This window comes from Mustela nigripes, chromosome 10 (genome assembly GCF_022355385.1).
Source record: "Mustela nigripes isolate SB6536 chromosome 10, MUSNIG.SB6536, whole genome shotgun sequence".
Taxonomy (NCBI): Eukaryota; Metazoa; Chordata; class Mammalia; order Carnivora; family Mustelidae; genus Mustela; species Mustela nigripes.
Window position 1 is genome coordinate 59,365,914 of NC_081566.1, and position 24,926 is coordinate 59,390,839.

The 24,926-nt window shown below is 49.9% G+C and overlaps 1 protein-coding gene across 5 annotated transcripts in view; it reads right to left on the reverse strand.

Annotated features, from left to right (window-relative positions):
- The window catches only part of PBX1 (PBX homeobox 1), a 278,651-nt gene that overhangs the window by 188,323 nt on the left and 65,402 nt on the right, over nt 1–24,926 (reverse strand). The window contains exon 1 of one of the 5 annotated variants that reach the window (XM_059413408.1): nt 18,573–18,633. The exons of the other annotated variants lie outside the window; for them this stretch is intronic. Coding sequence (XP_059269391.1) covers nt 18,573–18,618 — 46 coding nt within the window. The 5' untranslated portion in view covers nt 18,619–18,633. Of the gene's footprint in view, nt 1–18,572; nt 18,634–24,926 lie in introns of those variants that run through there. 5 annotated transcript variants of the gene reach the window in all.

Consider the following 24,926-nt stretch of genomic DNA (forward strand, 5'->3'; position numbering starts at 1 on the left):
CACTGGAGAGGTGAAGCGGCCTGTCCGAGGTCCTAAAGGTGGCTCTTGGCTGCCGACAAGCCACAGAACTGGAAGGACTCAAAAACCGGTGTTATTTCCACGATGCCGCGCTGTGTAGAGACATCCAGGCCATCACACACGCAGGGGTGTGGAGCTGCCGTCCAGGGCAAACGCTGGGGTTCCAGCACCGCGATGATCTGTCTGAACAGATCTCCCGTATTTTCTCTCTTGTAATATCCGTACGTATTTTGGCCCTTCTTTTTTTTTTTTTTTTAAAGATTTTATTTATTTATTTGACAGACAGAGATCACAAGTAGGCAGAGACACAGGCAGAGAGGAGGAAGCAGGCCCCCCGCCGAGCAGAGAGCCCGATGCGGGGCTCGATCCCAGGACCCTGAGATCATGAGAGCCGAAGGCAGAGGATTAACCCCCTGAGCCACCCAGGCGCCCCTATTTTGGCCCTTCTTACGCAAGAACCGAAATTCCCAAAAACCCCAATGACCGCAGCAGACACAAAGCAGTTTTCACGTGGTTGAGCCACACACCAGACAGACGTGGACCTAAGGAGATGACGGCCGTCGGTTCCCTGGGGTTTGGGGACAGGGTCACGTTCACGAGTGCCCTCAATCATGGCCACGGGTGGAGATATCAGGGGTGGATCTGGTTTTGTGTTTGTTTTTCTTCCCCTGTTCTCCTTTCTGTTCTTCCTTTTTTTTTTTCTTTCTTGTTAATACTTGAGAAATAACCTCAACTCCCGAACGCCATCACGGTTACAAGAGAAAGAGGACCAACTTTTGAATCTGAGGTCTCCCCATCCGCCGCCCCCCACACCACCTGCCACGCATCACCCTCCCCCCACCCCACCCCTCACCCCTAAGAATCTGCCTGACGTCAGGGCACACATGTCACAGCCATGACACCAAGCCACCAGGACGACGAGATGGTGAGTCACGGCGTGGAAGGGGTGCCCGGGGTCTGTTTAACTCTGGGGCTCTCCGTCCATCGCCTTCCCTTCCCAGACAGCACTCCGGTTACACGGGCTTCAACCGCCACGGTCGATAAAGCCACACAGATCAGGGTGAGTAAATGAAAGGCAGTAAGACAGCAGATCTAACTCCGGAAGGAAAAAACACGTTTCTTTCCTTGACCACCCGATCAAAGTAAAAGCAAGCCTCCTCTCCACTTGAGTGGACAAAAAAAAAAAAAAAAAAAAAGAAACCAGAGGTACACTTGGGTCACCTGGCATTGGACAGAATGGTGCGACATACATGTACTTCACCATCCCACATTCCCTGGTTTGGGACCAACTGAGTTATTATGCGCATCGTGTATGGATTTCTCACCTCATCACTGCCCTCATCACACAGGTATCACCGAAAATGCTACAACTGTGAGACGATTGTTTTATTTCCAATATTGAAGTAAATCTTACTTTACACAGTACATAAGCATTCACTGTTATTTTGATTTTATTGCTTCGATTAATCCCAGTTTTAATACATCAGTGATAATATGGGGTTTGGTTTACTATATTATTATTGTCTACTGTCGAGATAAAAGTCTCTGTATTACATGACAGACAGCAGATGTCCCCACCTTCTTAATAGACGCCAATGCGCGAACATTTCCCAAGTCCTAAAAATGTTTAAGGAGAGCAGGTAGGACCACCCAAGTCACTCAACTGCCACACATTTCAAGGCTGGTCGCTTGGAGTCAACGATCGTTCATCATCTCTACATGGGCTCTCCCTCTGTTCCCACCCTGTGGAGAACAGCACCAATGTTGCTTTGTTTCGTTGTTTTGTTTTGCTTACAAGAGGCAGTTGACTTGCGTCATTAGATTAGAATATGTTGTCCTAACAGCGCTGCGTTAGCCAAATACCCAACAGGAGATTTTCTTTTTCATTCTTAACCCGGGTTTGATGTCATACAAATAATGCCCAGTTCAGCCATTCATAAACTCACCCTTGGGTGAAACATGGTATCACCTACGTAACAAAGGCCACACGTGCAATGTAACATACGACGCACCACACGTGAAAGCTACCATCGTGGCACAACGGTACGCCATTTCTAGAACATGAGGACACCAGCACGAGAACGGGTGTCTAGGAACCTCAGGCACAATTAGTCATGTTATAGGAATTTCCTGAACGTTTTAGAATTTTTCTGTCCTTTTACTTTCCATTTCAACACGGAGCAGGGTTTTTTCCTTCATTTCCTCAGTGTCCATCACTCAATCTTACACTGACACAGAAAACCCTCCAGTGGCCTCAAATGGCACGCCAAGTTGCCGCCAAATTCTAGACAGTTTTCTCCTCCTCATTTATCTAAGACGAAGGGACTAGACACGGTGTGGTCCCGCACAAATCTGAGAGCCTACTTAGTCTTGAAATGCTAATGAAGAAGTATTTTTTATAATTTCGTTTCAGGGAAATGAAAACACTCAGCATTACCGGTTTATGGATCTAAATTAGCTCAGACTGAGATGAAGTCTATTATTTTTAAAAATTTTTCTAACTTTGCAACAGTCTGGATCCGTTAGAAGAGTACAGATTCCACAGGCAAATACAACTGGGACGAAAATTTCCAAGAGACATACAAAGCTTTTGCCCATTCTGAATTACTACTTACTTGAGAAGGATTATTAACGAGTCAACTGTAACAGATTTCATCAGGACATACCTGCTTCTGCTGTTGGAGTCCTCAGTCTGCCTACCTGCCTAAGGTACCCGGGCACAGCTACTTAATTATTCACGTGTTAGACCCATATCTATGACACTCCCCACTCAGGATCTCTACCATTAAATCCTAGAAATTATTCGTTATAGTGAGCAGCCTCACTTTCTGCTCAGTTAATCAGATAATGAGAGCATCTTATTTTGAACTCTCTTAAAAAATATCATTTCTAAACTATTTAAGAATATACCATGTTAATTCCACTCTCTACCTGCAGTCAGGAAAGGCTAAACATTCGTACACGATCCATACCGGTCCAGGTGGTGCTATAATGGTGAAGAGTCAGACCACCTTCGTGTTCTATGTACCCACTGATTCCAAAGGCAGCCACTGTCTCCTTTGTCATATTAAGTCCCCATCAAGTCCTTACACGGTGCTAGACCCTAACAATATGGCAGCAATTCCATTACTAAAGCGACCTAGCCATGCCCCGTAAAAAGCTTATTCACTAAGGATTAGAGCAACTACACCACACAACTGTATACAATGTTCTGTAACTCTAAAGCCCCATGCAAACAAATAAACAAAACTAAAAACAGAAGACCTCCCTCAAGGAGGTGAACCGGAGCTCCAGACCAGCAAACACAAACATGGGGTCGCCTGCAAGAAGAAAACTCACAGATCATTACCAGAAACATCCACATTGTCTTGACCATCCCAGTCGGTCAACATCCAAGATAGCTCGTTCTCTGGGAGGTTTTAAAAAGTGGTCTCAACACCCAGGTGCCTCATCCATCCTATTTGTTCAACGCTGGACTTTTCCATTCCAGAAGCCAGAACACACCCCATAGCATGGTGCCTGGCGGAAGACAGGTGCCCAAGAAAGACGTCAGGGATGGGGGATGTGGGGGAGGGAGGTACACTAATTTAATGAGTAACACCTTTTGGCTATTTCCCATAAAATCAGTTCTTGCCCTGAGTTATCCTGGCCAAGGTCTGTCCATGACACAAGGTCTGTGCCAGGGTCCTTGCTTAAGGTTCGGTTCCCTGCCATGGTCCCTGCCTTGACTCACAATGACAGAGTCCTTCCTGAACAAGCCTCTCTAATGCACAGAACTGAGGATCTTGGGGATTTTTCTGTTGGGGTCAGAGAAAGTAGGACTCCTGAGGTGCCACCTCCACGCCTCTGCTCTCAGATCGTTCTCTCCCCATGTAGATCTGTGAGAAAGTACAAACATCACTGGGGAAACTTAGAATTTAAATCCCAGTGTCTTGCTTGTCCCCAGCTCTATAGACCCTTCTGGATCTGCACTGCTCCTGAGGGCTCGGCCAGGCTGGAGCAGTGGGTTATTAATAAGTGTAAGTCGGTGAAACCTGAGAACTCACGTCTTACCCTGATGTCAACGCTAACCAGAGTACAAAAGACAGTGGCCTCTTTTCTGCCCATACAAGTGGAAATTCCAGGGAAACACACACACATACATACACAGACACGCACATGCACCCGCACACACCCCTTATCTGTTCGATCTAAGGCACAGCCCTGGGCTATGTCAGGGACTCTGAATTGTCTCTCGATTCTAAGTTGCCAAACAATCCTGCAAAATTTTCCAGGTTCTCTCTCTAGCTAGATGCTTCCCTACTGGCTATTTCATATTTAAAGAATATCTGTGGAGATTTCTAGTTCCAACTAGTGAAATGCTGGACTTCACTCCACTGTTTGGAAAGGAAATCGTAGAAGTTTCTTCAAAATAAAGTTCCACTCTAATCTGGACAGAAGGAGCAGTGGAATTCTAAGATCAAATAACCAACCTGGAGGGACAAAATGGGGTACCACTGTTCTAGTGACATGTTTACTGTCATTAACAGCAAAGGACAATGGACCGGACAATTAAGCAAAGAGACAAGGAAGTCACAAGCCACTTAAAGCATAACCGGAGGGCCATGGTTTGAGAAGCGTGGCCATGAGGTCTGTGTGCTGCGGACCTCAGCATTCCTGTCCCTCTCACCGGGCAGCACAGCCCTGCGACTGAATTCGGGCGAGTCAGGCTCAGGTGACCTCTGTTTGGACCATATGCTCCAAAACTATTTTTCAAAATGTGTGTCTTAAACATTAATTTATTTCCAAGCAATTATTTTATTAAAAAAAAAAAAAAAAAACCCAAGACAACAGACCACCCACTTGGTGATAAGAAGAAACAAACTATTGATCCAAACAATAACATGTAAAACTCCCCCCAAAATTATGGGGAGCAAAAGCTAGGTACTCAAGGACAGATGACCTTTTCACAAGGTGGAGGTTAGGAGATCTAACCTTTCACACAGTCAAAAAGCCATTCGTTAAGTTTGGTTGTTTTTTTTGTTTTTTTTTGTTTTTTTTCAATTTTAACTCCCATTTAGTTAACATACAGCATTATATTTAGTTTCAGGAGCACAATAAAGTGATTCAACAATTCTGAACATGACTCCGTGCTCGTCATGGTAAGTGCGGTCTTCATCCCCCTTCCCTACTTCCGGCTTCCTCCACCCACCTTCCTTCTGACAACCTGCTTGTTCTCCATAGTTCAGAATCTGGGTTTTTGGCTCCTCTCTCTTTTTTTATTTGTGTGCTTTGTTTCTTTAACCCCACATACGACTGCAATCATATATATTTGTCTTTCTTTGACTTATCTCACTTAGCATCGTACTCTCTAAATCCATCCATGTTGTTGCAAATGACAAGATTCCATTCTTTATGGCTGAGTAATATTCCTCTGCGTGTGTGTGCGCGTGTGTATGCGTGTGTGTGTGTACACACCATATTTTCCGCATCTATTCATTCATCTACTGATGGATAGCTGGGCTGCTTCCATAATTTGGCTATTTTAAATAACGCTGCAAACAACAAAGGGGCGAATATATTTTCTCAAATTAGTATTTTCATATTGTTTGCGGAAATACCCAGTAATGGGATTACTGGATCAGACGATAAGTCTACTTTTACTTTTCTGAGGAACTTCCATACTGTTTTCCACAGCACCAGTCTGCATCCCCACCAAGAGTGAATGAGGGGTCCTTTTTCTCCACATCCTCACCAACGCGTACTGTTTCTCGTGGAGCTGATCTTTGCCACTGTGACCTCTTTTGACTCCCCCAAAACTCAACGACTAACAGCCTGTTAAACGGAAGCCTAGCCAAGAAAAACAGCTGACGAACACCTCGTGTGTATGTTACATGTACTGTATCATATTCTTACCACAAAGTAACCTATAGGAAAGAGAATTCTCTGAAGAAATCATAAGGAAGAGAAAATACATCTACAGCACTGACTGTATTTATTGAAGAAACATTCATAAAAGTGGACGCTCCCACTCCAACCCGAGTTACTCAAAGACCAACTGTATATATACGTGATTCCATTAATATAAAGTATAAGAACCAGCAGAATTCTTCTCTGATGATAAAGATTAGAACCGTGGTTCTCTGAGGTGGCGGCTGGGGATGAAATGCGGTACAAAGGGCAGAAGGAAGATTTCCAGGGTGATGGTAAGCGAGGTGTTGGTTCTAGGGTGATGGTAAACGGGGTGTTGGTTCTAGGGGGTAAACTCACTTGTCAGAACACATCCAAGCATATGCCTGAGTTCTATCCATTTCACTGAACATAAATTTACTTCAATTTTTAAAATTCTTCACCAACCTCTTCCCAGCTGTGACTACACCTAGGAAGTTTTGTGGTATAAAGGGAAAAAAAAAAAAAGTGAGATTCTGGAAAGAGAAGACCTACACTATAACCCCAGTCACCTTCTAGCTCTATGGTCTTAAACAAGGGAGGTAACACCTCCACGTACTTACCCATCTGTAAAATGGGAGAACTCTATCAATGGTTGTTCAAACAAAATCCTCCAATGATAAAATACCAGTGACATACAGAAAAATGCTATAAACTGTATGAAGTCATATATCAAAGAGACGAGGGAAATATTCTTCCCTAGATCGGAGTGTGCATGGAGAAAGTAAATGTACTGGAGAGTGCCTCCACTGGGGTCATTTTAACTTATGTGATGATTTTCTCTTTCCAACATTTTGGTGTTTTTTTTTTTTTTTTTTCTTTAAAGCAGGTTCCACACCCAACAGGGAGCTTGAACTCATGACCCCAAGATCAAGAGTCACGTGCTCTACCAACTAAGCCAGTCAGGTGCCCCTCTTTCCACCATTTTAGAACATGGATTTCTGCAGCTGATCAGAGCTGCTAGACCAGGAGTGCTCACGTGGCCTCCACTCTTCACACACACACCCCTCCATAAGCTCTGTTCTCACTCCCTCTAGCTGCTCTGCCTGCTTTGCAAGGTCCCCAATCTGCAGAAACCCCGAGGATAAATCAATCCGGCAATGAGAAAAAGGCGACAAACTGCAGCCAAGGCCAAGGTGCAAAACCCCACCGCACTCAGGGTAGGTCATTAGGTCCCCCCCAGAGTCCCGGATGTCCCCTTGCTTCAAGTGGACTTGGTTACAGGAAGTCCCCATTGGGAGTACTCTTCTCATTTGGACTCTCCCCACCTGCTCTTTCTGGAGGGCGGTTTGTGTGCTCCCCACACCTCCCTCTTCCCCTGCTCCCGCGTTCTCTCCCGCACTTTCTCTTTCTCTCTAGGCTGGGTTTAATTTGACACCTTGAGCTTTGGTAACGAGGTGGGGAGCAGGGCAGCCACAGTGGAATTCATTAGGCTCGACACTGCAGGGCCCGCTCTCTGTGCGTTAATGACATCGGAGGGTAGGGAAACGAGACAGCCACCACGCGAGATGAAATAAACATGAGGACTGTCAGCAGTGACAGCCTAAGCAAAGGGGACAAAATGAGCCAGGTAGAGACCTTTCCCCGTCCGCACAATGCAAACCGACAGCTTGCAAAGCCCCCCTCCCCGCAGCCAACCCCCCCTTCCCCAAAGCTGAAGAGTGAGCAAGAGGGGGGGGAGGCGGAAGCGTGAATGGGAGAGAAGGAAAGAAAATACAATTAAATTATCATTGTTTGAACGTACAAATTTCATTTATCAGTTTAATGTTGGCGCAAACCAAATTCATCACCCTCCTTCAGAGAGGAGCAGGGGCGGCTGGGAGCGGGGCCGCGCGGGGCTGTGCTTGGAGGCTTCTGTGCTCCCTCCTTCCCGCCTTAAGCTCTGTCTGCTGAATTTTTTTTTTTTTTTTCCTGAGCAGCATCATCTACCCCCCCAACCCCCACCTTCAAGCACTGTAACTCCGTCTCTCCGTGTTGCTAAAGGCAGCACCGGAAGGAGGAAGAGATGGGAGACAGAAGGCCGAGGGGGTGGGGAAGGGGCAGAGATGCGGGCTCCTGGACACGTTTTGTTTTAAAGGTGAGAGGGGGTGGCGGGATAGCAGGAGGACCACAGAGAACCTCCGGCAGCACGCGCCGGGCCGCAGGACGGAGCAGCACGGCCTACTCCCAGACGGGGTGAGCCTCGGAAGGTGCCCAGCCAGAACCAGCGCCCCGCTCCCAGCTCCCAGCTGTCAAGAGGGTGAAATGGCAAGGAAGGTCTTGGGGAGACTTCGAGGGCCTTCCCCTCCCCGCACAATGCCGAAGCAGCGCACTGGCTCTCATCAGGCTAAGTCAGGGCCTCGTCTTCCACGAGAAATGATGGTCTCTGCACGGGGGCAAAGGGAAAGCCTCCCTTCGTGGCACCGGCCTAGGAGAAAGGTGACTTCCCCATCCTCAAAGAGGGCAGACTCCATACGGCTGGCCACAGGGTGAGCCCGGGGCTGGGATCTGTGCGGCTTCGTCCTCCCGAATTTCACCTGCAGATCTCCCAGCCAGACCGAAGAGCCCTTCCCAGAAACCTTCCCCCACGTTCTCAGCCTTTTTCAGAGACAGGACGTGAGTGAGCCAGCATCTATCCATTAAAGCCAAGGATCACTGGTTTTTTTTTGGTGGTGGGCTTCTCCAGCAAGGTTTTCGAAGAGCCCCCAAAGCTAGCAATATTATGCGAAGGGAAAAGAAAACCATCGTTTTTATTAAGCATAATTAAAGGAAAAGGACGTGAAGACTGAGTGAATCAGTGCCAGAATCCACACTTAGAAGAGAACCAACATACGTCAGTCTCGGTGGCGTGAGTGGAAGTTTACCCTATCAAACCCCTGGCAGGGATGGGGGGTGAGGCCAAAACACACACACACACACACACACACACACACACACACACACACAAGGCTAGCTTGCCAATCTGCTATAGGGATGTGAAGGATGCGGCAGGGGTGAGGTGTGGGGGGAGGGGAGGGTAGATGTGAAGAGTGAGGGGTCCTGACGTACAAGGCTAGCTGGTCATCGTGTAGGAAGCCATGGGGTCAAGACTTCAAGTCACAGCCGTGAACAGCTGATACCAGGAAACGACCTGTTTCACATAATAAGATCTGGGATATCACAAAAGAGAGGCCATGACATTTTTATCAAACACGTCCTGGGTTTAAGGCCCAGAGACTCCCCGCGAAAGTTTTGCCGGCATTCAGCACTGACAAAACCTCGGTTTCCCCCTTGGAAAGCAGCTCACACCTTCCCTAGATGGTGTGAAGTGACGGGCTGGCATTAAAACCCCTGAAGGAAGGCAACCCATTAATAATAGTGCTGGGCAAGAGTCTGACACTTAAGAGACTAATTTTGTTTAAAGCTAGAAAATATGATTATAGAACATTTTGTGAAGGGAAGGAGACACACACAGCCCATTCGTTCTGGAAGGCGGTACGTGGAGTGAGGGCGCGCATGACGCTGGGAGAGGACTGAACTACATGCGAAAGCCAGCATGAGCACGGGGCCCGTGAAGGTGGGTCCAGGGGTCCATCCCGAACACAAAGGGACCACTGCGCAGGCGCACCAGATCAAAACATGGGAAGCAGAGGGCTTAAGTAAGGTCAAGGACACCAACGCACGTCCATATTCAAACGGCTTCACCATTTCGTTTCTTGGCCAAGGTCTAATTTCAAGCTTGCCCATGTCTAAAGGCCCCAGTGCATTTGCACGTTTTCATTACACTACATTGCCTTGTTCAGTCTCAAAGATAATCCCTTCAGAAGCTCTTTTCTCCCCTCATATTCCCTTACCTACCTGAAAGATTTATTCTTTATGTCAAAGTCCCCTCCCCCCACCCAGAGAAGGCACCAATGGGACACACTAACAAGTCCTATCTTGAGAAAGAGCACAAATAGGGAAATGGCAGGGGGGGGGGGGTGTTTACTGAGACATAAACAACTTTGATTTCGTTCTCCACTACTACCAAGTTTGGGCACCCAGGGGAAGTTATTCCACCTCTCTGGACCTCAGTTTCCTCCTCTGTAAAATGGGGAGGTAACACCATCCTCTGAGCCACAAGCAACTTCCACATGGCAAGTGTCCTAAGCCTACAACAGAGCCTGGCATGTGGTGGACCCTTTCCGGGAGAGCCAGGCAACTGCTTAAGAGTCCAAAGACGTGGCTGTGACAGTTCTGAAGTCCCCCAGCCTTGAAATACGTGAAAAATGAGCTACATGAGCCAAAGGAACCATGCTTCACCACCGGGATAACCTATAGCTTAAGAACATCAGAGTTGAAATTCCCTTCCCCCACTGTGCTCAGAGAAGCACTTCAAGTTATGCCCCCAGCACTCAGCCCTTCCTTTCCCTTCTCTGGCTCCTCTCCACCTCCCCACCTCCTCTAGCCAACCTCCCCAGGTCGCCACAGAAGTTCCGCCAACCCTGGGGTACCTGGGGTGCTCGGCGGCAAAAACATAAATGCTTCACGCCAGCACCACCCCCCCACCACCCGGGGCTGATTTCATTGTTCCAGGATGGAGCCCAGGCATCCGTGGTATTTTGTAAAAGTTCCCCAGGTGATTTTAATGTGCAGTCAGGGTTGAAAACCACTCTGTAGCAAATATACTTGTTACTAAAAGGTTTATGCATAACATTAAAAAAACATTTTTATTACCATAATGACTTACTGGGCAGGAGTGTTCGTCCTGTCACCTAAAAAGGTAAGCGGCTCAGCCTCCCCGAGAGATCACCCCTGGGAGGGGCTTGGGAGGTTGACCGGGGGGCCTCCATGGTCTGGAGGAGCTCAGAGAAGCGAGATGACATTCTCTGATATCACAACTGACTGGCCGAGCTGGAGGGTTCCTCCTCAGAGCCCCAGGTCTCCCTGACCTGCTTCCTCCGGCTCCCACCCTCGGGTCTGGACAGCTTTACCGATTCTCTCGTCCTTCTCCAGCCTCTTTCCCATCCTTCCCACTGTTGCCTCCGCCATGAGCCTTGTTTCCAATCTTTAAAGCTAAATGTTACCAACCTGAAATGTTCCATCTAGCGCCTGCAGCTTTGAGGGGAAAGGTGCCATGAAAATCTTAATAAACAAATAAATAATTCATACTAGGTCCCTGGTCTATTCTCTGCACCACTGGGTTTCAAACATTTCTTAGAAGCGGACTTTTACCCATAAAGTCACACAAAAATCATGAAACAGAAGCACAGGGGTCTGAGGTGGGGGGAGGGTCCAGCGTAGCATGGGCTCACCCCGCTGCCAGGAGGGCAGCCCCGAGGCACCACTGTACCCTTCCTGGGGCCCTGTGGGGGCCAAGGACCGGAGATGACCACAGCCCAGGATGCACGGCGGGGCTGTGCCTTTATGACGGACAGCCCAAGGAACAGCTTCATGCCAAGACACATCCTCCTCTCCCCTAAATAACCAGAAAAGAAGCCGTTTGTTGTAAAATAGTACACCTCTGTGAAAATTGCATGTGTTGCAATTGGGTTGTGAGAAAAATACAGAAACGTGGCCATGGTCAGAATTGCTCAATGCCCTCAGTCCTGAAATGGCACTGAAGTCCCCCAAAACCAGGAGGAAAATCTCTCTCCACTCAGCACGCAGGGAAAGCCCCTACCATCTGCGTGCATGCAAGGGACTCTGTTTTCTCCCCTAAAGACGTGGGGTCTCTAAGCCCCGTTTCCATTCGGGAGCAAGGAGTAACAGAGACCAATTTAGAGGGAAGAGATCAGTTTCCAACCCAGAAGAATCCACAGGTTTCTGGAGGCCAAGAGGGCCCGCCTCTTCCTGATGATTTCGACAGGAGAAACTCTCGAACCCACCAGCAACTTGATGCCTTAACTCACGCGGCTGCCAGCGACAAGATTTCCCCTGTCGATCTAACTACGTACGCAGCAACAGCTACTAATTCAGTGGCCCAATTTGCCAAAAACATCAGATTGATGATTTGAAATGATTTTCCAAATACAGATGAGCTGAGCATTACAACAGATTTTTGTTTCTTTATTTGCTTCATTTCTTTTTTTTTTTTTTTTAAGAGTCATTTATTTATTTTTAAGAGAGAGGGACAGAATCTGCATGGCGCACAGAGCTGGACACGGGACTCGAACTCATGACCCTGAGATCAGAACCTGAGTCAAAATCAGGAGTCGGACACTTAACCAACTGCACCATCCACACACCCTGCTTATTTTGGTTCTCCAACCACTCTGTGCTCCTGAATCATTTCCCCTTCACTCTGCTCCAAGGAAACGCTGGCTCCCTTAAAGACTGGGTCTGCACCCCAACAGGAAAGACGGCAGAGACAGAAAAATAAAATCTCTCCATATTTGCGTCCTGGTCAAACACTTTCTGTTGATCCTCATGTCTCCACAAGGCAGGCATCCCACTCCCCATCTACAGGTGAGACCACTGAGGCTGGCCCAGGTTAAGTGACGTGCCCAGGACCACGCCGTCTATGATCCTGGAGGTCGGGTCTGAGCCTTCTATTTTTTTTTTTTCCCCTTTTAATCTGGGGCTTGAACTCGTGACCCTGAGAGCAAGACCGGAGAGATCAAGAGTCTGACGCTAAACCAACTGAGCCACCCACGTGCCCCCAAGCCCTCTACTTCTAAATGCAACACTCCATAGGCCACACGATTCCTGCCTCAAAATCTGAAGCCCCCATTATTTTTTTTAAAAATTTTATTTATTTATTTGAGAGAGAAAGAGATCACAAGTAGGCAGAGAGGCAGGCAGAGAGAGAGGGAAAAGCAGGCTCTCTGCCCAGCAGAGAGCCCGATGCGGGGCTCGATTCCAGGACCCTGAGATCATGACCTGAGCTGAAGGCAGAGGCTTAATCCACTGAGCCACCCAGGCACACCTCCAAGCCCCCATTATTAACCTGAAATCAGAATCCCTGCAGAACTGTAATGCAGCAGGGTCCTGTCTCCATGGGCAACATTTCTCCCCGTATTATCTTACCATCACCCCCAGTTTCTCTGCTGCCATATCCACATGTTCACTGGGAGTGACACATGTATATCTCCAAGGATGTGTTGGCAAGAATAATGGGCATGAACTTATTTTCCAAAGGCCACTTACTTTGTCCTTAATATTTCAAACCCAAGTCCTCTGCCATTATCCAAATTTTGATCCCCCCCCATACTGTTTAGCCCTAACTCCCTCCTCCCCCTGCCTTAAAAATCAAACAGCCCTGGAGTTTGTTCAGATCCCCTATTCATCAAGGAAATGAATTCCATATACATAATTCATTTCTTTTGTGAACTTTTTCCCCTGCAGGGAGTTAATGCTCCCCAGTGCATTGGGAACAGAGGCAGTGGCAGAGGGACAAGTGAGCAAAGGGGCAAAAATGTCTTCCCCGTGTAGCCGGGACAGATAGGGGGCAAAAGGTCTGGCCTCCGCTGACTGATACCTAGAGCTCCACAATTTCATCCCGCAAAAAGGAAGGGGGACCCTGTACTGCTTATTAAGGGACAATGGGCTTTGCCTTCAAGGGCGAGCAGCCCGGGGAGCCTGGAGGTCTTATTTCCAAGCCCGGTGGCTGACTGTCGCCTGGAGAGAAAGAATGACGAGGGCTCTCCCACCCTCCATGTCTCTGCTCATATTAAAAACCCAAAACCAAACAAAGAGATATACACCGTGCCCAATGCACCATGTTTAACAGCTGTTGCATTTGGAGAAAAAGCAGTCCCTAGTCCAAAGTCAGATTTGAAAAACGGCTTTATTAAGAGGAAGATTTACTGTATATGAACTCCAAGACTGGGAAGTGAAGGAGCAGCAGCTGAGAAAGACAGATCTGCCAGACGGGGAGCCCAACTGACTCCACTGGCTGATGTTACCTTTTGGCAAGTTTCTCTGACCCCCATGACATCCCGGAAGTTGCAGGCCTTCAGTTATTAACTCTTTAATGACAGCCCAGCGCCCCAAAGTTCAGAGCTGGCTTGATAAACGGCACAGAAGATTTTAAGGTCAAGATGGAGCGGATATTCCAGCCCGGTTTCCTTCGAGGGACTCGTGTTACTTAGCACCTTACTTAATTTTTTTTTAAAAAACACATCTTTCTTTCCACTTCTTTGCTTCTGCCCCCCTCCATCTCTACAGGCAGAGTGGAAGGGGCAGATAATCATTTTAGATTTGGGAATGCTTGTGCCTCGTAGTTGAGGATCTGCATCTTGGGAAAGTCCAAATCCCTCGCTCAACTGCCTAGAATCAGCCCAATTTTGCACACAGCTCCAACCGCAAAGAAGAAGCTGTTTTATCAGTAATAATAAAATTTCATTTGTTGTTTACTTCTTCCAATGGGTGGTCTGATATGGGCGAGACAAGATGAAACCAGTATACTAGTAGGAAACAGAGCTGGATCCAGCGATAAATTTAAAGCAACAGAAATTTTACTGTGATTCCTGTAGGATTAGCTTGCAAAGCCAAATAAAACCGTCAATGGCTTTCATCTAACGTATGAAAAGCAGAAAGCAGCTGGCCAGCTTTATTCTCCCATCCACGAGAAGCACCGTGCCAAAATAAGGTCTCCACAGAGGAACAAGGGAGAGCGACCATCGATGCGCGAGTTACAAATTAAAGCCTGCGTCGTGTTTGGGGACTAGAGAGAGTGCCTTGCCCTTGGCCTCACAGAGCTTAAGGTCTATTTAAGAAAGTCAGAAGTGTGAAGGGGATTCTAAACGTAATAAGTAAATGCCTGTGTGAGCCAAACTACTCCAGCAGCTTGTAGAGATTCCCAGGGACACCGCGTGACAGCCAGAAGGCTCTCGATTTGGATGGACATGGTATGCATCCCAGTGATACTTGTGGCTGGCTCTGGATTTTTGACATGAATAAAACCTCTCAAGTCTCATCTGGAAACTATACCCCATAAATGCGCTTCTTCATAGGATGTTCGTAATAATTTAATTAGATTCAAGTGTATAAAATAACTCGGTAGCACGCCCAATCACGTACGTTAAGTAACGTATGCAATAAATACCCAGTCCATTAGAAACTCGGAAAAGGCATGAGCCCGTGAGCCACTGGAAACCAACCCGGTGATGCGGACCGACGGTGACAGGTAAGCTGGTCTGGCATGAAGTCTGAGGCATCCGTACACCCGCTTCTTGTATGGACTGGCTAGGAGGTGAGTCCAAGAGAATAAAGGAACCCACTTCCTCTGCCGAAGACCAAGCTTCTCCATCCCACTCCGGAGTGTCCCCCTGCACACCTTGCCCTTCGTTTCCGCTAGCCGGACCCTCCACCTCCGCGCTGTCCTTCCCCCACGACACCAGTGAGCGTCTCTCTCCCTCCTGTACTAAATCTGGACAGTAAGTAGCGTCGCCCTGTCACGGGGGTACGGAGAGCTTCTGCAACGCCCCATTTAACTGCTCTGTGCTCCTTTCTTCGGGCTTCATTAGCATATTTCAGCAGGGCCTTGATGGATGAAGATAGATGGGGGAACATCATCCTTGGTGAAATCACTGTTTCATCAAGGTTAAACCAGCCTCGAGCTTTACCACCTCCCTTTGTTTGGCTAGGTCTCTAATAACAAAATTAACGGCAGAATTAATGCCCAGGAGGCTCCCAGTGAAATACACTGATGGTCCCAGAATGAAGCTTTATCCTGGACCTCCCAGTTTATAACCCATCAATCAGTGGCTTCCATGCTTTATTTTAAAGTAAAACATCACCTCCATCACAGCAGAAGCCCGCCTCTCCACCCTTCCCTCGGAACCAGCTGGGCTGGGAAAAGGCGAAGAAGGAGCCTCAGAGCCGTCCCAGGGATGCCAGTCAGAGCAGAGGAGCGGGCGGTCCTCCCTCAAACCCCAGATGGTGAGCTCCCTGAGGGCAGGTCGGGTCTCCTGGTCACACCTCATCGTGCCTACTGTTGTCTGAGCCAAGTGGCCCATGTCCGCTGCATCGTCGCCGATACCGAAGGAACCTACGGGAGTCCATGAACGCCCACCAAGCACTCACCACGAGACAAGGGTGCAGGCCAATCCTTTGGCCTCAAGACCAACAAGAACCACCGGCCCCACAAGCTTCTTCATCACTCCCCAAGGATTTCACCTCCGAACCAACCCCTCAGCGAGACGTACTTGGGTGGTTCCACACGTGAAAATGTTGTGAAGCCCTTGAGGTCTTGGCCTGAGAGTGAATCAAGGAATGAGGCAGGTGGGAGCCAACTGGAACGTCTGGGGGCCATGTTTAGTTCCATTTCCTGTTCATAGTCACATCCCCTTGGCAGGACACGTCTCCTGTCTGGGACTCAGTCTCCACAAGTTGGAAACTGCCTGCGCTCAGTTCCTTCAGTCCTGACCGGTGTCACTCGCTCCCGAGTCCTCACGCACAGTCCCTCTGACCGAGGGTGACCAGAATGTGGGAATGCCTGTGAGCGCCTCTGAGAGAAACAAGCGGTGCTAGGCATGGAGCTTATCACATGCGAGCAAAACCCTGCTGACCTGCACGTTCAAATATTTCCTAACAAAATGGGAGAGAGGGGGAGGGGGAGGAAGAACATCCCAGAAGCACCATGTACACTACGTAACGGACCAAGGTACTTTATCTCACCGGACCTCGATTTTCCACGGGTATTTGTGAGGATCAAAGGCTTAAAACTTACCGAGGGTTTTAACTTCCTTAAAGGAAGGGTGTTGGCTGAACACTAAGAGCCCCCGTGACCAGGCAAACCCAAACCCAGTGTGTGAGAACCGTCCTGAGGAGGCAAATCCGCAAGCCTGTACCACGTGCAGGGGCTGAAACTCGGCAGACTATTAAGGTTTCTGCCTCCTCATGTTCTCTGACTCACAGTAAGAGCTGAGATTCTTGAAAGCCCTGGGAAGGAAGACACTGGGAGATACGGAAGCCTGGAAGCTGTTCCTCAGGCCTGTGACCCTTGTTTCTTCCCTGGTGCCCACCCGAAGAATGGCTGAGGGGACACCACTGAGCCTTTCCTGGCAACCAAGCCTTCTGCCAAGTCTCACAAGAGAGAACCACATGAAACCACGGCACAAGAAGGCAGGCCATTTCCACAGGAGCCAAGAGTGGGGTCAGCTGAGGCAGTGTGTCTTGTGGGGAGAAGGCTGCTGTACTGACTGGTCTACGTTCAGTCACTGGCTGTCCCGGCCCAAGCTAGTCTGCAGGGCGCCATCGTGAGGGCTGCTGGAGCCCTCTAAGGACGGACGGATGAGTGGACAGACCCACGTCTCTCCCCTCCTCTCCTCTCCCTTCTCTTGCTCCCCACCCCCCACCTCCAAGTAAGAGGCTAAGATGACTATCACGAGTCCGCAGTGGCTCAGGGCCATGGAATGTGACAGTCAGACACCGCTCCAAGAGGACACCGTGGCAAGAACAAGTGGTGTGGAATTTCAGATCCGCACTGCTTCAAGCATTCTGCCCCCCGTCCTGGAAGGCTGCTCCGAGGAGCTCTTTTCTGAGGGATGGTGTCTCTCCCTGCACAGAGACCAAGAATGGAGCAGGATGCTGGTGTCCTGGAGAGGCTGGAAGGGAAGCCAGAGGGTTCTGGGAGCCCACGTCCCTTCTCTGACAGAGAAGTGATGCTGTGAACAGTTGTTTGTCCAGAAGACTGAGTTGGTGTTTGCGGTCAGACCCAAGGAACCGAGGGAAGGACGTACATGCGGTCTGGAAGCCGGCGCCATCGCAGCCTTCCCAAGGACCTGCGTTGGGCAAGGAGCTGTCCACCGAGTCGAGCACTTTCAGAGAGGTCAAAGCTGAATGTGGCTAACCCTCACCTTACTCCAAGAAAACGGATCGACATTATCATCATCCACGCTGAGGAAGCTGAAGAATGAGTGTGCTTAGCACATCTTCAATGAGAGAGGCAAGCCGAGAACCCAGAGCTTTCCCCTCTGAGCCCCTGTGCCACTCTGCGAACCAGGAGACACACAAATCCGGACACAGTGGAGAAGACAACGCCTGATTACAGCCCTGCTGAGCCCTGCAGCTCTACTAGACTTCCAGAAGCTACACAGTAATCTGTCCAGAGGTCACTCACTGGTGATTCTGAAATCTGAAATTCAAGTCTCAAGTTCCTAGAACCTTCTCACTCCACAGGACTCCCTACACTACTCCATCCCCTCTTGCTTTGCCGAAGGTTTCGCTCACCACCTCAGTCCCTTGGATTTTGGTTCACCATGGTAGCGGTGATCTCTGGGACCCCGAACAACAAAATCTCACTGTTTTGTACTACTGTCTCCTCATCTGTGAAACAGGAGCAAACCATCCTGATTCCGGAAAGTTGGCCGAAGAAACCACTAGACGTAAATACCTTCCAAGCTCCCCGTGAACCGAGAGAAGCATTGAGAGGGCCGCTTCTTGTCTCCTCTAACCTAAATGGAGGGAAACACAATGGCTCTTTGGAAGACTAAGATTTAAGATAAAAACCAAGGGGCGCCTGGCTGGCTCAGTGGGTTAAGCATCTGCCTTTGGCTCAGGTCATGATCTCAGGGTCCTGGGATGGCGCCCCCACATCAGGCTCTCTGCTCAGCGGGGAGCCTGCTTCCTGTCTCCCTCCCTCCCCCACCTGCCTCTCTGCCTACTTGTGATGTCTCTCCCTCTCTCTGTCAAATAAATAAATAAAATCTTTAAGACAAAAACCAAGATGTTAACACTCATACCACATGAGCTTGCCTCTCTCCTCCAGGCTTCCTGCTCTTTAACCATGGGGAGGAAGGTCAGCAATTACCTCACGCTCGCCGCATGTCAGAGACCCCAACACACCTGTGCCTTCTGGAACCTTCCGAGCTGCTCTGTGGAGCTGATCCCTCTCCCCCTCCCAGACAGGAACACAAAGGCTCAGGTGGGACACACAGTGTGCACAAACCCACTGGGCAGGAGCAAAAAGAAGGACTGAACCGGGGTCATCAGACACCGGTCTGGCTTTGGCTACAATCCCACTCCTGCTGACAGAAACCGGCCAGGCAGCACCGACTCACCCAAGAGGGTGTGAGGGGGTGAGCACACACTCCCCTTCTCTCCCTGCCAGATCGTATCTCCCTGAAGCCTTCAGCTCCAGTAACTTCCGGGGCGCTGTTCACACACCCGGCAAGTAGAGCACAGGCCCCGACGGACTCGGGAGGCCTCCGCCAAGCAAGCGTCTTGAGAATCCGTAGGAAGCAGGAGACCTCACCGAGGAGGGTCACGTGTGAGGGGCACAGGTCAGAGCCGGGAGAGAGAGCCAGGAGGCCAGCAGGGATCGCCTGCCTTTATCTCTCCTGACGGCTTTGTTCTTCAGACCCCAAAGAACAATAGGCAGTTGTGCTCTGCTCCTCTTGTCTTTCGCACTCCGGGTGTGTATGTGTGTACGTGTGAGTGTGTGTCTTTATCAAAAAACTGTTTTCTATTATATTCACACACGCGGAGGAGAGGCTGGCCAGGCTCAGGAGAGGCAGCACCCGGAGAAGTCCAGCACGTTCCTGAGCTTCCTCTGCTCCCCAGCCATGGAGCGGCAGGCCCAGCCCCGCGCGAGAACATCCAAGGGGAAACTGAGGAAAACTGTGTGAAAGGGCATGCCGGGAGTGATTGTTTCAGAGCGTGGCCTCGTGTGTGTATCCAGCCTGCCTCGCTCTGTTTTCCTACACCTCGCAGTGCCCAGGCCAGGGAGCGACCCACAGACGCCATCTGTATTGTCCGGCCGACCCAAGAGGAAGAGGCGCAGAAATCGGGCGCGAGTGACCACGCTGCCGCTGTTGCTAGGCAGCACGATTATGTCCATTCCCCGCTGCTTGGCAACCAGCATTTCCCATCACAGACACACACCACCACAGCGGCAGCACAAGGGTCTCGGGCCTTAGAGAGAAAAGGCTGCATTTCAAAGGAGCTTCGAAGTCTGAATGGATCCCCTCAACCTTCCAGAGAGACCCAGACGGCCCCCAGAGCAAATGGCCCCGATTACTCCGACAGCGTACCTCGGGTGCCACTTGAGTTTTACCTGATGGGTGTAGGAATCGACAGAGTGCAGCGACATGCCAGAAAGATGGGGGGAAAGAGCCTGAGTCAGCAAGCTCGGGCTCCGGGAGGAGAAGGCCGCGCTCTCGGCCCCACACCTCTGAAGAATTCATCGGTGGAATGAGCTTTTTCCCAGGATCGGCTGCGTGGCGGGCTGGGATTAAGGAAGAGGGCCAGACACCTTCAACTGGGATGGGTCTTCCTGTGGTCCCCAACCAAATGCCAGCGCAACTTGGCAAGGTTCTCCAAACGGAGCGCAAAAGCATCCTACTCTAACCTCATTGGTCACAATCTGTCGGTTCAACAGCAGCGCCAAAGTCATCAACTTATCGCTCAAATCAAAGAGGGGCCCCACTGTGTAATAGGACTCCCTCAGCCCACCTCCTGCCTTGGGGTGATAAACAGACGCCCCAGATCCCACTGGCAGGTAGTGTCCTAGCAGGCACGGTCCCTTGGCTTCTACTCCACGGTCCCGGCCACTGTAAGACCTGCCCCCATTGCTTTCAGGCTAGACCCACATAAGGCTCCCATAGTTCATTTTTTATTCCAATTTTCCTTTGGTCCAACTTTTTACTATATTAACTTCCCTAATAGCCTCTTTAGGAGAGACCATACAGAGTTCGGCTCTGCCCACCAGGGAAATGCCTTCTTAATACCTTAAGGGCATGTGCATTCTCTCCCAAGCCTCTCCACAGGATTTTAGAAACTTCCCCAGCATCATTCGGATTCTACTCTGAATTCAGTGAGATCATCCAAAGTGATAACCTCATTGGTATTTCATTTTCTTCCCAGGCCCAGCTGGAGAATTTTTCCCCTCATTAAAATTAACGAGGTCAGTTTCCCAAGCTCAAGATACCGAGCACTCCTGTTGGTGGAGTTTTGTTTCCTAAATTGAGCTACAGTCTCTAAGTGCAAAGTTATACTAAGCATCATTTACTTTATTGCTGCGTAATAAGAAACCAAAATGGAAGTACTAAGCCCTCCTCGTAGCACGTCCTACACTTCAGCAGCCACAAGCAAACACACACAAGCCACATATCCCCAACTCAGCCCATGGCTTCTCCGCATCCTGGCCACAAAAGGAACCTCACTGCAGCTTATGATCGACAGCAAGGTAGAAAAAAAGAAAACTCTGGCCTTGTAAGAGGCCAGGGATCGCACCAAAATTCAAAGAGACGTACCATGTCACCAACTAAGACACAGACTTAAAACTACGTCTCTGGTGGCAGGAAGAGGAGAAAACAAACGTTTAACGAGCCAATTCCATAAATGAGGTGGAAAGTCACTCTCCCAGGCAACCATAAATACTCGAATCCCACACGTGAGACACAAGCTGGACTCGTGCACCTTGTTCCAGGCTGGAATAACACGCTTTCAAGACAGTCTCATAGCAAGCAGCCCAGGCGCGCTCAGACAGAGTCCTGTCCGTCTTCTCCTCGCTCAATCCAACTTCATGTTCCCCCTCTTTCTTCCCCTGACCCTGGAGACCTGTAAAACTAAAACTGAACTGTAACAGAGATCAAAAGAGGGGGAAAAAAGATGCTGGGGGTTAGGAAGAAAGCCTCAGGGGGTTTCCCACCAGCTAGGCCACCAGATTTGTCCAGGCCCGTGGACCAGGGCCAGGGAAGGGAAGGGAGCGTTCTCAGGGGGCACTGCTGGTTCATCCAAGCCCAATCAGAAAGTGGGGGAGGACCCCGGCCAGCCTCACGTGACCCAGCACTGCCGGCGTATGGCCAGACAGGGGCTGTGCGCGCCAGCAAGGTGCACTAGGATGTCTTCAGTAAGTGAGCCAGGGAGAGTGGGGGAGAGGGAGAGGGAGGCAGAGAGGGGGAGAGGAGAGAGGGCGAGAGGAGAGAGAGCCAGAGTGGAGGACAGAGAGAGAGGGAGAACGAGCAAGGGAGTCTCTCCGAAGCGGCATCCTAACGAACCTTAATAAGTTAATGCAGAAATCCTCCCAAGGAGTCTGGCTATAGGAGACGCTCATCTCTCCTGAATCAAAATCTGTTATGTTGTAATATAATAGATGTAAATTAAAACAGAAAATCTATCATGCCTCTAATATACCCTGATGGCTGAGCGTGTGGATCCGTCCGAGCAGAGGCACCAGGAGGAAGGGTGATATATGGCGAGGCTGGATGGAGGGTGAAAAGCGTGGCGAGGCGCGCGGCGGAATGGCGCAGCCCGCTCACGCTCCTCAGACCCAAGGGCAAGAGACGAATAAATGTTGATTAGTGTTGATTTTGTCCGACAAACGCCTGTCGAGTGACAGTTGGGCTAAGCTGCATTGAAAGAGAACCATTAATCTTGGTCTGGTTTAAGTAGAGTATATTAATTTGTGTCATTTTTACTAAGTCGTACTGAGAAAGGCCTCTTACTGCTTTGCATATGACTGCTTTGGTGGTTCAGCTGGGCCCCCCTCCCCCTGCGCCCCCACTTTCTAAAACAGATACCATGGTGGCAGCAGCAAATTCAAATGACACAGCAGGGAGCAGGGGACTGAGAGCTCCTCTCTTGGATTAAGAAAATAAACTCCCAGGGTGTTGGCATAGCAACAGCATTTCAGATGAACTGCTATATATTCAGTGATTAATAAATTAACATTTTTTACAGTTGTTCCTCCTCTCCTCCCCACCCCCCAGGCGCCCCATACCCCCGCCCCACACTCGCACTTCAACCTTCTCCTCCTGTAAGGAGACAGAAAGAAGGCCCCGAGTAGGAGCAGCCTGAGAGTTAACTCCTGCCATGGCTGCCATCCCTAAAGACAGACGACATGGCCTCTTGTTACCTGCGAGGCTTGGAAAACGCCGGCAGGAGGCCGTGGGGCCAGCGGGCAGACCCCCATGGACCTGGGTTCATCATGGCGCTCATACCACGGCTCTCTCCAAGACACCGAGGGCAAAGCATCCCCGGCCCCAAACGTGTGGGCCTTTCCAAGTCCTGACAGGCTAGGAAACAATGAAGAGCTACACTTCCTCCCCAAAAACACATCCCCCTGAAACAAAGACACCCTCCCTCAAAGCCACATTCAAGGCCTTCCTCAAGTGCTGCATGACATGAAAGTTTGTGCCTATGGATGGTGGCCATGAACAGGAGGCTGGTGCTTCCCTTCTGAGCTCACAGTCATCCACCGGTCCTACAACAGATGTGGGCAATGCCTATGGAATTGTGGAAGAAGGGAAGAGCAGATGTCAAGCACAGCCCTGGCCCTTTGGTCCAAGCAGTTCCAACAGTAAGTCAACTTCAAGAAGCGCTCCCTTTTCAGAGCATTCATGAAATCCTATTGTGCTTTGGGAGAAAGGAAGAGGGGAAAGGTCATTTTTGGTTTCCACAGCTCTCACTTGCGCCGGTCCTTCAGCATGGCTACCTGGGGGTCCAAGGGGAGCCCCAGCAGGGGTGGACCCAGGCCGGGCCCTGCGGAGGGCCAGCGGCAGTAACCTCAGCCTTCTGGAAACATGTGACCAGGACATCCCTAAAGAAGCCTCCGGCCACATCTCCTAGCAACCTGCAAAGACAGGCTCCAGGAAACCTAGAGGAGGAAAACCCAGTGAGCAGCCCGGAAACCTCCCAAGCAGAAGGAGGAATAGACCGTTGCATATAAGTTTGCAGGAGACAGAGGGTGAGCATTCCGGGCCGGGGGAGAGGTGGCTTGCACGGTGCTGGCACTCGAGGGAGTTGGGTCACCATTATCAAAGACTGTTCCATAGGGGTTCCTTCCTCAGCAGAATGGGAGGTTAAGTTATAGAACCTTCTAGGCAGCTCAACGCCACTTCTGGAGGATGAAGGAAAGAAAGAACAGCAACAAGAACCCAGCGTGAGGCTTAACGTGGGCCGGACGCAGTGTCTGGCACCGTATATTAGCCAGGAGGGCGATACCTATGAAGTAGAAGGCCCCCTTACTCTTCCTATTACTGGACAGCTTAGGATAAGCCACAAAGAGAGTTTAACTAATACATCTAACCCACCTAACACAAAAGGCAGAGCTGTGATTCGAACCCTAGCAGTCAGAGCCCAGAGTCCACGTGCCGAACCACCGTACGGCGATGCGGCAATCCATTCTACCACATCCAAGCAAATGACCCGCACCAAGACCCCTGAATGATAGCACAATGGCCCCGAACTCCAGAAACAGATCATGAGGGGATTCCAGTCTAAGGAGGGAGCGAGAAGACGGCACCCAAAACAAGCCCCTCCCCCCAAAGTCAGCCGAAGTCATTCGGTTGCGGACATTCCAACAGAAGTGTAGTGACGTGGACAGGACATCAGGAAAACGGGACTGTGGGTTTCAGCTTGGACAAAGGTCTCTTCCAGTTCTTAACCCCACACGAGCAGGTTCAGCACCACAAGATCCATTTCCCACTTCGTACGTCATTCCCGGAGTCACCCTCATCACACCCTTCTGGGCCTCCTTTCCATCAAGCTCGTGGAGGGCACCCGTGAGATCGAGGCTCTATCTTCTGCAGACCGTACACACGATGGGCGTCCACGGTGCCGTGGCACTGATTCTTCTCCGTCTACTGATCCTTAAAAAGGCCTCGTTTTTAGAGTGTTGGGTTAGAAAAGAAGAGACTGAGAAAAACCCAAACAACGTCAACCACAAAACACAAGCACAGGGTTTGAGCAGCGCTGACTCCACAGTATACCTAGGATTCCTGAAATTATTCACAGATTCTGAAAATCTGCTCACCCGAGGTCAGAGATGTGGGCTCTCCTCCCACTGCCATGTCCAACAGGAGGAGACGACAGAGACGCTGAGGACAGGTGCACAGCAGGACTCAGGACCTGAACTCAGAGCCTGACTTCCTCCTCACCTCCCTCTGAAATCAGAAGATCTGAATAGTCTGATTTTTTTTTTAAAGATTTTATTTATGTATTTGACAGACAGAGATCACAAGTAGGCAGAGAGGCAAGCAGAGAGAGAGAGGAGAAAACAGGCTCCCCACTGAGCAGAGAGCCCGATCTCTGGGGCTCGATCCCAGGACCCTGGGATCATGAACCGAGACGAAGGCAGAGGCTCAACCCACTGA